Source organism: Labrus bergylta, chromosome 21 (genome assembly GCF_963930695.1).
Source record: "Labrus bergylta chromosome 21, fLabBer1.1, whole genome shotgun sequence".
Taxonomy (NCBI): Eukaryota; Metazoa; Chordata; class Actinopteri; order Labriformes; family Labridae; genus Labrus; species Labrus bergylta.
The window spans coordinates 6,708,341-6,721,912 of record NC_089215.1 but is presented as its reverse complement, the minus strand read 5'-3'; the positions used below and the strand labels follow the sequence as shown (position 1 = coordinate 6,721,912).

The 13,572-nt window shown below is 40.9% G+C and overlaps 1 protein-coding gene across 2 annotated transcripts; it reads right to left on the bottom strand.

Moving 5' to 3' along the window:
- Positions 1-467: 467 nt before the first annotated feature.
- On the bottom strand, positions 468-13,246 carry ldb3b (LIM domain binding 3b). 2 transcript variants are annotated; one of them, XM_020646233.3, is made up of 9 exons: positions 12,898-13,244; positions 9,012-9,163; positions 8,825-8,900; positions 4,901-4,923; positions 3,382-3,579; positions 2,340-2,363; positions 1,755-1,924; positions 1,562-1,598; positions 468-1,143 (listed from the first exon to the last, which is right to left on the bottom strand). In XM_020646233.3, the coding sequence occupies exons 1-9, from the start codon at positions 12,991-12,993 to the stop codon at positions 1,047-1,049; spliced, it is 873 nt and encodes a 290-aa protein (XP_020501889.2). In that variant the 5' UTR covers positions 12,994-13,244; the 3' UTR covers positions 468-1,046. The 2 variants fall into 2 exon arrangements, with proteins under 2 accessions (XP_020501889.2, XP_020501890.2); XM_020646234.3 differs by lacking the exon at positions 2,340-2,363 and having other exon boundaries at positions 12,898-13,246.
- Between the last annotated feature and the right edge of the window lie 326 nt (positions 13,247-13,572).

Below are 13,572 nucleotides of genomic sequence, written 5' to 3'. Positions count from 1 at the left end.
TTAGAGCCAGTGTGGGAGGCTATTTTAGCAAACAAACTCTACATGACCACTTTGTTTCCTACACAGCTCCCGGACAAAGTTAGCAACTAGCTTACTTCTGTACTACAATTTCATGAAGCAGACGCTTTTGTACAAAGCAGCTTAAATCTGAGAGGAAACTACAAACAAAAGTTTACATAAAAACCCGACTAAAGAACCTGCTATTTATCTAAGTATAGCATAAGAAATGTATAAACGGTCATTATGGTTGGTGTTTCAGGGATCTACTACAGAAATGCTGTTTCTCTACATTGCTTGATGTAGCTTAGCATGTTGCTGCCAGCTAAGAACGAACCTAAATATTCTGCGTAAAGCAATTAGCGTTCTCTTTCGGAATGATTCCACTAAAAAATGTCTGTCAATATCAAATGTGACACCATTCACACAAGGTTTTTTTTTTATTCACAAAATCCAGAGTGACACGTTAATTTCACTGAGCCGTCTGGTTTAAAGAAAACATTTATTCACATTGATATCAGTACATTTTTTGAGTGCATATTTAACATAATGTATTTGTGCATGTAGTTAAATCTCTGTGTTTGTCCTCGTGTGCCTTCTCACAAGCATGCATGTAATATTAAATTCCTCATGTTCTTAAATGAGGCGTATGTATTCTACTGCATGTAAGCCATGAAGGAAACATTATTCACTTCTGCATCTCACCTTGAAGTATTATTTTTTTTATACAAATTCCCTTTAATTTATGAGAGACAGAACCCAACAAACAGAAAAGAAAGAAAAGGAAAAACCCAAATGCATTATCAGGTCTTAGCAGCAGACATACATTTGACAGGTAATACTGAGCTAATGAACACATAGCATTCTCACACTAACATTTAGTATCTCACATTCTACTAATCTACACTACAACACTATCTCACATTCCCGTGGAGTTTCCTCCTCCTGCTCCTTTTTCCATTATAATGTATCCTCTCCCCTTAACTCCTGTGCTTTTGTCCATTTCCTCCTGAACATGTCCCCTCTTTCACTTTCTCTCCTGCTCCTCTTTACTCCTGGACATTGAGGATCTGTGAAGACAGCCCCTGGTGCCAATTCTTCAGCTTGGCAAAGCGGGGTCCTTTCACCTCCGACTCAAACCTCTCCCTAAAGATGTGGAAGTAAAGACAAGGCTTTCATTAGGTAATTACTCTTAATGCAATTCCAGAGGAACTATTCAACAGTGAGATAAATGAGAAGATTGATACCACTCATTTATGTTCAAGTAAAAGCTTCCATAAAGCTTGTTAGCTTAGCAGACTATTTTTCTCCCTAACCCCTTATACCTGGCCTGGCTGAAGGCAGGCTAGCTGTTCACTCCTGCTTCCTTTTGCAATGCTGAGCTTCATTTCACCTTGCTTTAGCTTTATATAAAGTGCAGAGACTAAGTTGAGAGTCATGTCAATCTTCTCATCTAACTTTCGGCATGAAAGAGTATTATCTTATTTGCCAAAATGTCAAGTATTTCTTCAAGAGACTAAGCTCAACGAGACTGATAACTGCTCTGTCTTTGTTCACACATTACCTCGACTTCTGCAGGGCTTCCTCATCTGGGTCTTGCACTGCATGGAGAGAAAAGAACAAGAGGATTTGGTACGGATGATCACTGAGTCTGAACAAGAAGTGAAGATCAGCAGAGATGAGTATCACAAAGATCAAGGGGTAGGAAAGAATAGAAAGGGGAATGAATATGTGAATGATTAATCTTTTGTACTGACTGTATTCAGTGCCAGTGATGTGGGCCAACATCCTGAAGCTCTTGGACTGCAGGTTTGCAGCACGACGAGCCCATTCAGACATATCCACACTTGCCTCTCCTGGCCTGATCACTGCCTGGTAAACCGGAGACGCGCAGTCTACCACAGGGTCCTTAACAGGCAGAGATCCACTGCAGGGCAGACAGTAATATTAGAGCTGTGTGAGTGTAGTGTGCACTGTATGTAAAGGCCCCAAATATAGAAGATGACCATAATGTACTAAATGCCCATGATGCATCAGAAAAGATGGTAAGACCTCAACACTCTCACACTTTGGCCAAAGTAAGTACTTATAAACACATCACTGAGTCCATCATGGCCTCCTGGTTAGTGGGTTTGTCCATCAAAACCTTAGTTTGACACATAAAACCTCAAAAACACACAATGTAACATGGAGAAATACATTTTTAGATTCCAAAATACGTTCAATGGGATATTAATGAACAAGACACATGGAGCGATGCACAAGCTGTCATAAAATCAGGAGACAGAGGAGACACATGAATGAGGAGAGGCGGGATGGAAAGGGAGCGCCGCTGTACTTACGCCAAGGGGGAGCCGGCTTCCTCACTGAGGTCACAACCAGGAGGGAAGGATGGGGAGGGATGGGTGGAGGACAGCACAGGTTGGTTGTTTGTTTGTGGATGGAATGAGGAGAGGAGAGTGGGTGAAAGGCACAGAGGAGTACGGGGAACGAACACAGACAACATGGAAAAGCCCGGGCATACGGTAAAAGGAGACATCAGAGTCGCAGCAGTTTAGGCTAAACGTAGACTTTTATGGTCCAAAGCTGCTAAGGGTTTGTTATTGAAACCCTTACTGTCCAACCGTTAGCCCCGCCAACATGTTGGAGAAGAGAGTGACCAGGCCACTAAGGGATGCTGTCATAATGGCGGCATTATGACAGCATCCCTTCTCATAGCAAGAGAACAATTCAAGGAACAGACTTTACCAAAACATGTAAATATTGGAATAAAATACTTCAGAGACATAAGAAACAAATCAACTTAGGGCTGCATCTCTGAATGGAGATCAGTCATAGAAACAGCTTCAATCGATTGGAACACTGAGGGAGGGGTTGGGGGGGGGGCGGTGTGCTGAAGGGAGAGCTTTGATACATGAATGATTTTGAGAGACTGGAGCTAAGGTGCAGCATTTACTGAACATCTACTCTGAAAGTTGCATATAATACCTTTAAGTGAAGCTCTTTGAATTGCCTTGCTGCTGAAATGTGCTGTATTCATAAACTTGCCTTTAACACCTAAAGAATAACAGTTGTTGTAATTTTCAGCTTCAAAGCAAACTGTTGACAAAGAGTTATTTGTCACAGAAGAATATTTTTTGTAAACCAGCAACTTGACTAAGGTTTCATCTTTTCAGATGACAAATTTAATGTCGCTGCAAAACAAACATTTCATTCGTTAGATACTGCTGGCAGTAACTGATGTGCATTTTGTTTTTATTTGGGTGAACCAACCCTTTAATGTCTTAATACTAAGGCCAGTTTGATTGGTGTGATGACAAGTGTGTGAGAGAAGGGAGTTTATTAAAGACTGCAGAGGGGAGGAGTCTGGCTGTGCTTGCTCACCCGTCGTGTCCCTTGGCCTGCGACTGCCCTGCAATGGCGTCCATGATGGCGTCCTGTGAGTACATGCTGATTGGTGTGTTGTACTGGGCGTGAACAATGGTGGCCTTTCCTCCCGGACCCTTCACCTCAATGGGCTTGTGGGTGCACATTGCAGAGTCTTTCAGAGCTATGGGGTTGAAGCTGGGAGTGTACTCCACACTGTCAGGGTCAGAGGTCAGCGGGTCGAAGAAGAGGTGGGGACACGGGGGGAGGGGGTCAGGTGCAGGGGTGAGGATGAGAGGTTGAGAGTCAGGGTGAGGCGGGAGGAAATTAGAGAGGAAAGAAATGAAGGGAAGGCACCACATTGAAAGGAGGAAAATACAACTCTGACCCTAATGAAGCAGTGTGCCAGTTCTAACCATGTTCTGATTTAAAGCATTTTCCTATAAGGTACGGTTTGAGTCAAAGAGTGAAAAAAAATCTCATTAACTCAAAATATATTATTGAGGAATAAAATCACAAGAAAAGGCGACATGAATAAATTGTTTAAATTTAAACTATTAAATAAAATACTATTTAAACTTTTTTTTAGTGCAAAACGAAACAAAAAAATTAAGGAAAAAGAAAATATAGTAAACTAACCATATGTTTACGAACTGCTTTCATTTGCTATAAAAGTAGGAACACTGCATGATTATCTAAAGGCTCTGTCCATTATGACTAAGAGCTAAATAACAAGCTAGATGAGTTAACATTTCACGCCAGGCCAGAGCAAACCAAACATGCTAATGTTCAAGAAAATCAGTTAGGACAGGTTGTCACCTGCAGGACTGAAACAATTAAAAAAATTAAACAAAACATATTCACACATGATGCTGGTGTTTTTTTCTCTCTGATACATACATGGATGTAAAAACACACTAAGTGTCACTTCCCATGCATTATTCTAAAACAGTGATATGATTTAATCTTCATAATGTCACTTAGTGTAAATGAAAGCTTAAGAGGACTAGCAGTGGAGGAAAGCAAGAAGAGATATTGTAATACGAGTTCAGTATGAAATGCTGAATTCAAAAAAATAACTTTCATTTTGTTGAAGAGTGGAAATGAGAAGGTTACCCTGTATATGTTAAAGTCAAACTATTCCTGATAATTCTTCTTATTTTTAAGTAGCATGGCTTCACAAGTCTTCACAAAGTATGTTCAGTACATTTTTAATTATATTGGTGCAAAATAAATGTAATCAAATGGAGAAAAAGTAGAACATGTCACATAATAAACTCTTGAAAAGTTGGGATATCGCTAAGCTGTGCTGAGGTAATGGATGTTAGTAGCTGTTCTTTTTGACATACCACTTCTGGGCTCCTGGGATTTGTTAAAAACACGTCTTTAACTGTGACGTGAATAACACACAGCACACAAATCCATAATGAACACAGCTTCACTCCACACCAAAATCACTAGTGACAGAACTATCTACCGCTGTCTCTACAGAAGCACACTTCATGCATGAAGCTCTGAAAAACATGACAGTACTGACTTTGCAGCTGTGTTGGCAATGACCTAAAACACACCGGAGACACAAAGAGAAGAGAATGATAATGAATCACCACACAGATATTTGAGTGGTTACAATGGCATCGTGTGTGTTTGTAGGAAACTATCCAGATCCTCTGATTTACTGTAATCCCATGTACAGGTCAGAATAGCAGCCATTCTCATCACCGGGATATTTCCCAGCTTCCCCTGCACCATTAGGAGTGACTGACAAGAGCAGCAGTGTCTCAATCACATGACACAGGACCAGGACACATTTAGCACAGAACAGCCACGAATACACACAGCGACACAAACACAACACCTGATCAACTTGAGTCAGGACTCCAGGAGTCACAGACGAGACGGCGTAGTTGAGTTTCACTGAGGTCCCACAGAACGATACGTAATGCTTCAATGTAAGGTTTTTAAAACAACACCTTCAACACAAGTTTTATGAGCTGAACAGACATGAAACATTTTCAGAGCTGTTCTGTTAATAAACAATAAACTAAAGCCTTTGGGGGGAAATACAAGATAAACACTCGACACCTCTGCTCATTAAAGAAAAAGGCTTTTTTTAGTGTTCAAATTTTTTGCCCCATTTATTGTTGCCAGCAAAGATCATGGACAAATAAGGAGTGTTGATCAGTCGTTCACACCCTGATCTGTTTGTACAGGACTGCCTCTAAAAGTTGATTTTTTTTTTCTCCCAAGTTGAATCTCTGCCAATTGCATATTTGTAGGTGCTTGGTTTGTATTTTGTTTGGATTCCTTGAATGTTTTACACCCTTAACAAAGTTTGTTCTGGACACAGAATTAACAGGAAGCATCGCCTCATATCCTAATCAAACAGAGCAGGTTATAAAAAAAAAGCAGTAAAAACCCAGAAAAACATTCTGACGCTAAACAAAAGTCAAAATATTAATATAAATATAATATAAATATATAAAAATATAAATTAATATAATATTATAAATGTATGGACTGATTCTTTTGACGTGTTTTTGAGTAGCAGATCTATTATTAAATAATGCTGCTTTTTTTCTTATTTATTTTATTTTTTTATGACAATGAATATTGGAGTTGAATAATTTTAAGAAACGATAATGAATTTGTATTTTTTTGGTGTGTTGACACAAAAACCTAGCCTGAAATAGATCGAAGGCTAAAACTTCTAAAACTGCAGTCAACCCCACATAAAACCTGCAGGATTCTATTGGACCAAAAGGAGAAGCGGATACTGGGTGAAAATATGCCAAATAGCTGATGTGTGACTTTTTCTAGTGATTGTTTCACAGAAATGATAGTGTATGTTTTGTACAAAAAATACCTCTTTTGATTTAACGCCACAAGAGTTTGCAGAAACAATCATTTGGCTTTGGATTGCAGCCCATTTCTGAGACTTTACAGTTGTATCATTTTGTAAATAACCCTGAAATTAAATAGTAGAAACATTTACACAAACTGCCTTGGTCTGTCAGACTGCTATTTACCTGAACTTCTTTGCTTTTCAGTATCAGTCTGAGTTTGTTCGGGTGAGGGATACCGGCTTGAGAATTTGCAACACATAAATCAGACGGTGGGTTTGTCCATACAGTACGTGATGCGTTCAGGGTACAGTATGCTAACGTGCTGGGAAGAGACCTCACACGTGATACATCTCCCCAAAGAGAGGGGGAGCTATCTCAGGTTTGGTATCTCGGGGATTCGGTATGATGGTGTGTAACCAGAGCGGAACATTCCATGACCACGTTCAACAGCTGCTCTCTCCTGTGTGTGTGTGTGTGTGTGTGTGTGTGTGTGTGTGTGTGTGTGTGTGTGTGTGTGTGTGTGTGTGTGTGTGTGTGTGTGTGTGTGTGTGTGTGTGTGCGCGTGTGTGTTTGTTGGCTTGTGTTAGAGCCAGTGGAATCAGAGTCTACATGAACTGGGTGAGGTGAGGCCGCTGGCATGATACTGCCGTCATCGCTCTGCCGTCGGCCTGGAGCACGTTTGCTGCCTCCTGACTTACCGTTAGCTGTCGCTGTAAAGCCGCTCGGCTCCAGAGGGGAAACACATTAGTGGAGGCTGATACCTGGATGTGATATGTCAGAGGCCAAGCAGATTGTGACCTTAATTAACTTGTGAAAGTATTCCATGGCTGAGGCTTCACCCAAGCTCATGCCAACTCGCTGAGGAGATTTCCATCAATGTGGCCACAACCGAACTTTTGTCGATGTAGTCAAGACAACCTAAGCCTAAATGTTTAAACCTGTATTATAAAAATGACTTGGTGAAAACTCAAGAAAACTAAGTGGTTAGTTTGCGCGCCAAATGTACGGATGCTGTAGTCCTCAAAGCGGGTTTGAATCCAACATGTGGCTCCTTTCCTGCATGTTATACCCCACTCTCTCGCTTTCCCTGATTTCAGACTCTTTCCACTGCCCTGCCCCTTTTGTCCCCAAAGGCACAAAAATAAATCTTAAAATAATCGATAACACCTGATTGTCACAGTGTTCTACTAAGGAAATTGTAAATATAAAAGACACAAAATGCAATGCGATCGATGAACTGGTGCTTAAATGGGGCGCCAGTTAGCCTAAGTCCTCATTGCAGCGGAAATAGGTCCGAAGCTGATCTCTGCCCTTTGCTGCATGTCATCCCCCCCTCTCTCTCCTCCCGACATTTCCTGTCTCTCTTCAGCTGTCCATATCCAATAAAGGAAGAAATGTCCCAAAAATATACCTTCAAAAGAAAAAACTAACTGAAATTAATTTAAAATATTTATTTTTAATGATAAAGAACTAAGGTAACCCACAATGTGTTTTTAGGAACACATGTTTTAGGCGCAAGAAATTGTAACCTCCTTGAAACCTCACCAGAAATTTAAAACCACCAAAAAAGCTTAACAAGCAAGTTTCCGGGCGTTAAAGGATTAAAACTCTGCTTTAGGATTTGCATTCGTCACGGCATTAGGGAAAAGAAGGAGCTGTATTTGCCTGAAGAAAAAAGCATCAAAGAGGGAAATCCGGGAGCTGAAGCATCAAAAAAAGAAAAAGATTCTTTGATAAGGTTTTCTTTTTACATCATCATTTCCCTGGTTTCATCTTTTTTTTTTTTTTGAGCCTGCACCATTCAAAATGTCTTCTGTCCACATGAATCATATTTAAGTTTGATTTTGAAAACTTTCAGATGTCATCTGAGGGTTCAGAATGGGGCACTGAGTGCTCGACCTTTCGTTAAGTGTCTCAGAACTGCCTGTAATGAAAATCCTGAGAAGACCCTGCACCCTGATCTCCTGCTATTCTGTTACCTGGAGGCCAGCCAGGTATGTTTGTGTGTACCATCCCGATATAGTGCCAGTGTGGGATAGAGATGGAAAATTCAGAGTATATTTTCTCACCATGGTGATGTTAAAATGGGAGGGGTTTGTGTGCATTTTGATTCATTCCTTCAGGGAGCAAATCATTGTTATTGATTGTTTTGTAAGTTTACTAAGTGTGTGTGTGTGTGTGGGGGGGGGGGGGGGGGTAAAACCTTCTCTATGTGTGTCATAACTGGAGGTTGTTTAAAGACAGATACTAGCTGCAAAAAATGATCCTTACTTGATCTGCCTTGTCCTGTACTAGTGTAATATCTCAGACAGCTTGGTGGAGATGCAGCCGATGGTTTGAGGGAATGAGAAGCAGAATGTTTTGTCTTAATTAATTAAAGACAGTGTGAATATATGACACTAAGGGGCAGCAGAACACTGTCTGTTGGTATCTTTTAAGCCCAGTAATGCTGAGAACCTCATTAACACAGGACAAGACTACAAAACACAGACATGCAAACAATCACACAAACATGTGTATGTATGCACATTTACTTATTGTGTTTGCACGTGTAGTTGGTGTTCTTTTGTTTCCATCTATTGATTTGCCCTTTATTGATATGGGTGTGTTCATACCTTCTGGTGGGGGATCATTTGCATGGGTGAGTCCATTCTTTGAGTTGTTGTGGCAACTAGTGCAGGACGTCTTGATCTATAGAGAAAACAACAAATAACCTTATTCCCAAACTCCCAAAACGTATTTTGGCATTTCCCTCATCTAACATTTTTGAGTGTTTTGGTGTGAGTGCCGCTGGTTGTTTACTTCTGCATGGTGAGTGACAGTTTGTGGACTGCAGACTTGATCTTGTTCTGGGCCTCCAGGTGCGTCATCCCCTCAGTGCTGACCCCATCGATGGCTGAGATGATGTCTCCCTGGGCCAGGCTGCCTCCCACTGCCTTGCTGCCCGGAGTTATCTATGGAGGGGTCAAAAGAGCAGGTCATACTGGGACCACTGACACGGATTCCACAGGGAAGCACACCAGCAAGTCCAAAACATATGCAGTTACATGTTACTTATCGGAGGGATATTTTGGACGTATAAATTATCACCCAGGGTGGCTGTTGAAAAAAATAAATGAAGAGCTTTTAATTTTTCCCCTGGTCTGAATAACATTATATGTGAATGGATGCTAATGAATGCGTTGTGCATAGCAGGTCAGTAAATAAGCCCTAAAAGTAGAGAAGCTGACAAAGCAAAATAAAGGGATCCAGTAGAAGTAGAAACTTCTGTTTTTATTTGATCAATGGAGTGGAAGTGCATTTTAACCTCAGAAGCTTTAAATAGAGCTAAAATAGAAAAAACAGACAAAAGTAGCAGGATTTTGTTGTTTTAAGGACAGAAGTGTTGTATCCATAGATTGTATATAAAAACAGGACTAAGCTCTGGTTACCAAAGCTAGGTTAAGGCGCCTTAAATCTGCATTCTTTCTAACAGCCACAAGGGGGCACTGCAATGGCAATAAGAAACCAGATGAGAAATTAGATTTAGCTCTCTATTACTAGTTTCAAGGCTAATACAATACATCCTAATGTTTAGTAAATGATTGATTATCTAGTCAAACCGATAATAAACAGGATATTCCTGATTTGATGCTACAAGGGTGACCTGACAATCAGGAAAGGGACGTGACACCCTGGATTTCAAATACTGTCACTTATGGTTTAAGAAAACAAACAACAGGTGACTATGGCCACAATGCCAAATGCAGGCTTCAATGGAGAGTGCAGTGAAACCTTGTGTGACATCATGGTGGCTTGGTCTGCTTCTATTATATACAGTAAGTGTGAACTTTAATGTTATGTTTTTGTCATGAATGAGTCCAGTAGTAGTTGAATGTATTTTTTATAATGGTTAAAACCAATAAAAATTAGCTTTTCTTTTGCAGGTAATATTAACCTTTTTTTCCGTTCACATTTTTTTTGTGTGTGTGTTTGATTTGCAAAGAAGCACATGTTCAATAGTCAGCTATTTATTGACCTTGAGATAAATCCTCATTCTCCCGGCTCAGTCTGCCACAAAGCCTGACTTAAACTCCACAGAGAGGAGGTTTAAATGAGCTCAGAGGCCTGCAGGCACATACAGTATCGGGTCTAAGCTTACAGCCGACTCGTTAAAGAGTTAAAAATAAGCAATGCTGTTGATGCCGGCCTGGCTTCGCTGTGATTGACTCTGTTCAGCCCCTCCCAAACACGCACACACACATACACACATACACACAAACAGACATACACTAACACACACACTATACCCCTCCCACACACCTGCTACTGACAGTTACACAAGACTTCCTCAATTCTCTCCTACTTCTTGCGTTAACGTCTTAAATCCACAACTTTTGTCCACATCATCATCATCATAATGTCCCCTCCTGTTACCTTTCTCCTTTTCCGCCTGCTCTTTTGCGTTTTCCACCCCTTTGTATTTCATTTATGACGCCTACCAGAGAACCAGGAGCCTTCAGTATGCAGGACGATATTAGGCAGAGAAGATGTTTTCTGCACGGCTTCCTTAGTGTAATCAAACACACATGTAGACACACAACACTGCCGACCACTCCGTCATGCATGTTTTTATAAGCATCAAACAGGAAGTGGATATGAATGCTGAGGCCTTGATAATTGAATGTTAATGAAAGAGCAACACTGGTTGGATTTCTGAGTGTTTGTCTTCTTCCATCAACAAGTCAGCTGATCACAGAAGAGCTGTTTTTATTATGTATGTAAATAAACTAAGTGTCTTGAATGACACATCTTGAGGCACCTATTTCAGGCTTATTTCATAGTTTTAAATCAAACCCTACTAAATTCATACACAATGACAAAACGGGAGTTTAAAAAATGTTGGTGTGTCATATATTTAATGGTCAGTTCTTCAGCTTGGCTAACAAGACTTAAGAAAAATGTTTATCCTCATTCCTCTTTCCTTTCTTAGTTCTTAGCAAGAGCAGGCCGAAATCCAAACCCTGGCAGTGCTACGTCAAACTGTAACGGCAACCTGAGGTGTCACGTCAAGCTGAAGTGTTTTATAATAACCTGCCAGAGCCAGACACGACCAGAGGATGAACACAAATCCACAGTCACAGGAGACGTGGATCAAAGCTGCCCCCCTATTGTCTATTGTCTGTCTTGCAACTCGTGTGTGAAGCTGTGGATCAATAAAACACACAAGCTGATCACCAACTAAGCATCAATCTGGACTGACGAATGAGGAGCTGAAGGTAGGGAAACAGAACTCATGTTTCGCGTTGTTCTACCTGTCTTCCTCTGAATCCAACAAATGAATCCCTTTACAACATCACGCTCCAACAGATGAAATTAAAGCTATCAGCGGGGAATGAAAGCTTACTAAAGGTAACACTAGCACCATTAGCTTCCCCTCTCTCTCCTTGCTTCTTTCCTGCCCTCTTCCCCTGCCCAAGCCCTCTCCATCCATCTCCATCCAACTCTCCTCGAGTGCTATTTAAAGGAAATGCTGTAAATACACCAACAGTCCTGCCAAAGAGAGAGAGTGACCCCATATCTCTGCTGCTGAAGTTTTTGTTTTCTGTAAACTCCATTTCTCCTGAAACTTGGCTTATTTTAGACAAACGATTATCTCTACCGATTGTTGAGATTTTAAAGATTATAAAATTGTTCATTTGCTGCCCTTGTTGTGATGTAGTTTCTTTACTAAATCACATTGTCAAAGGTTGGAAAATGGTCTTCAACGTTGACATGAAGTGTAATTTTGAAATGACATCTAATATGCAAAATATGTGACTGACAGAATCAGTCTAATTGACAGAATCAGTCATCCTTAATCAAATATCTTACTGCTACAAACTAACATGTTACTCCACTACGCTGATGATACATCGATGTTCTGACAAGCTGAATGCTTTTACACTTTGATGCAATCAAAAGGTTAGGGTTTTTTTTTATTTTTTAAAAGCTTTATAAGTTGACTAACACAGCAGCGCCTCCACTCCAGTCAAACTATTCCAGTCTTTCCACTGTCGCTCTATTCTAGAAATCTCTCTGGAGATATCATCTGAGCCCCCCTGTCATCATCACATACAGTACAGCAACATTACATAACGGCTACAACCTTTGCTCTAACACTGAAATACGTACACTTTTGCACAAACAGAATGAATCTGAATGTACATTTGAATCATTTTGAACATGCACCATGTTTGTGTCCAACCAGGGGATATCTAGGTGAAGAGGTTGAGAAGTAGTTTCAATTTGGGGTTGGCTTCACTTATAGACATTTAAATGTCCGAAAATAAGTAAGTGTAATCCTTCCATCAAAAAAAAACGTAGCGCTTCGACCTTATAACTTTTTTCTGCTGTGATAGTGTCACATATTTTTACCTGCATACCACCATTATTTGCTCAGGAATGTGTTTACATTATCATGTAATTCTTTTATTTGTGAGCAGATCAAGTCACAGTTCATCAGTGCACTGCAGTCTGCGGGGACCATCTGTAGTTTGAGTTTTGAATCCTGAGCTATTTTGTCATAATACATCATAATGTTACTCTGCTTTGTTTGTCACAGTGGATAATCAGTTTCAATGTCACATTGCTTATTTCTTTTGGCTTTATTTATGAGTTGCTTTGTCACAACAAATCTCACTCTTTTACAGGGCGACTCTGTCCTTACCCTAGAGATGGTTAGTGGCATGTTGAAGTCCTTTCCTCCCTGTAGTCTGAAGCCCCATGGAGCGGGGCCATTCAGAGTCACTGTGTACGCACTCATCTTCGGTTAGATGTCAACACTCCTCCTTTAGACAACTCCTGCTGGCTGTGGCTTCTCCTCCTGCTCGGTGTGCCCTTGTTCTCCTCGTCCTCCTCCTGCTATCCTTTTTTTGTCCCTGACGGCGCCGCGGTGCTTGCTTCTTCTCCGTAAGCCCTCAGTTCTCTTTACCGTCTCTCCCCGTCTGCACCCAGCGTTCAGGACAAACACCCTGTGGTTGTGGGTGGTGGTGGTGGGTGGGTGGGTCAGGTGCTGTTGAACCTCTGTGACACACACACACACACACACACACACACACACAAATACACACACATATAGATGAACACACTCAGTGAAATGACACAGCTGCTGCAGGAGGACAGCCACAAAAAAAAAAAAGTTCTTACCCAGAAATCAAAACGTTTAGAGAATTACAAACTTTAAAAAGTCAACTTTGATGTTAATGTTAAAGGAGAAGAGTTTCTTGCCTGCAGAGTTGCTGAGGGTGAGGGGACACACAGCCTAAGAATAGCTGAGGTGAGCTGAGACACGGGGGCCCTGGTCCCTTATAAGGCCAGTAACATGAAGCCCCAGAATGCTTCA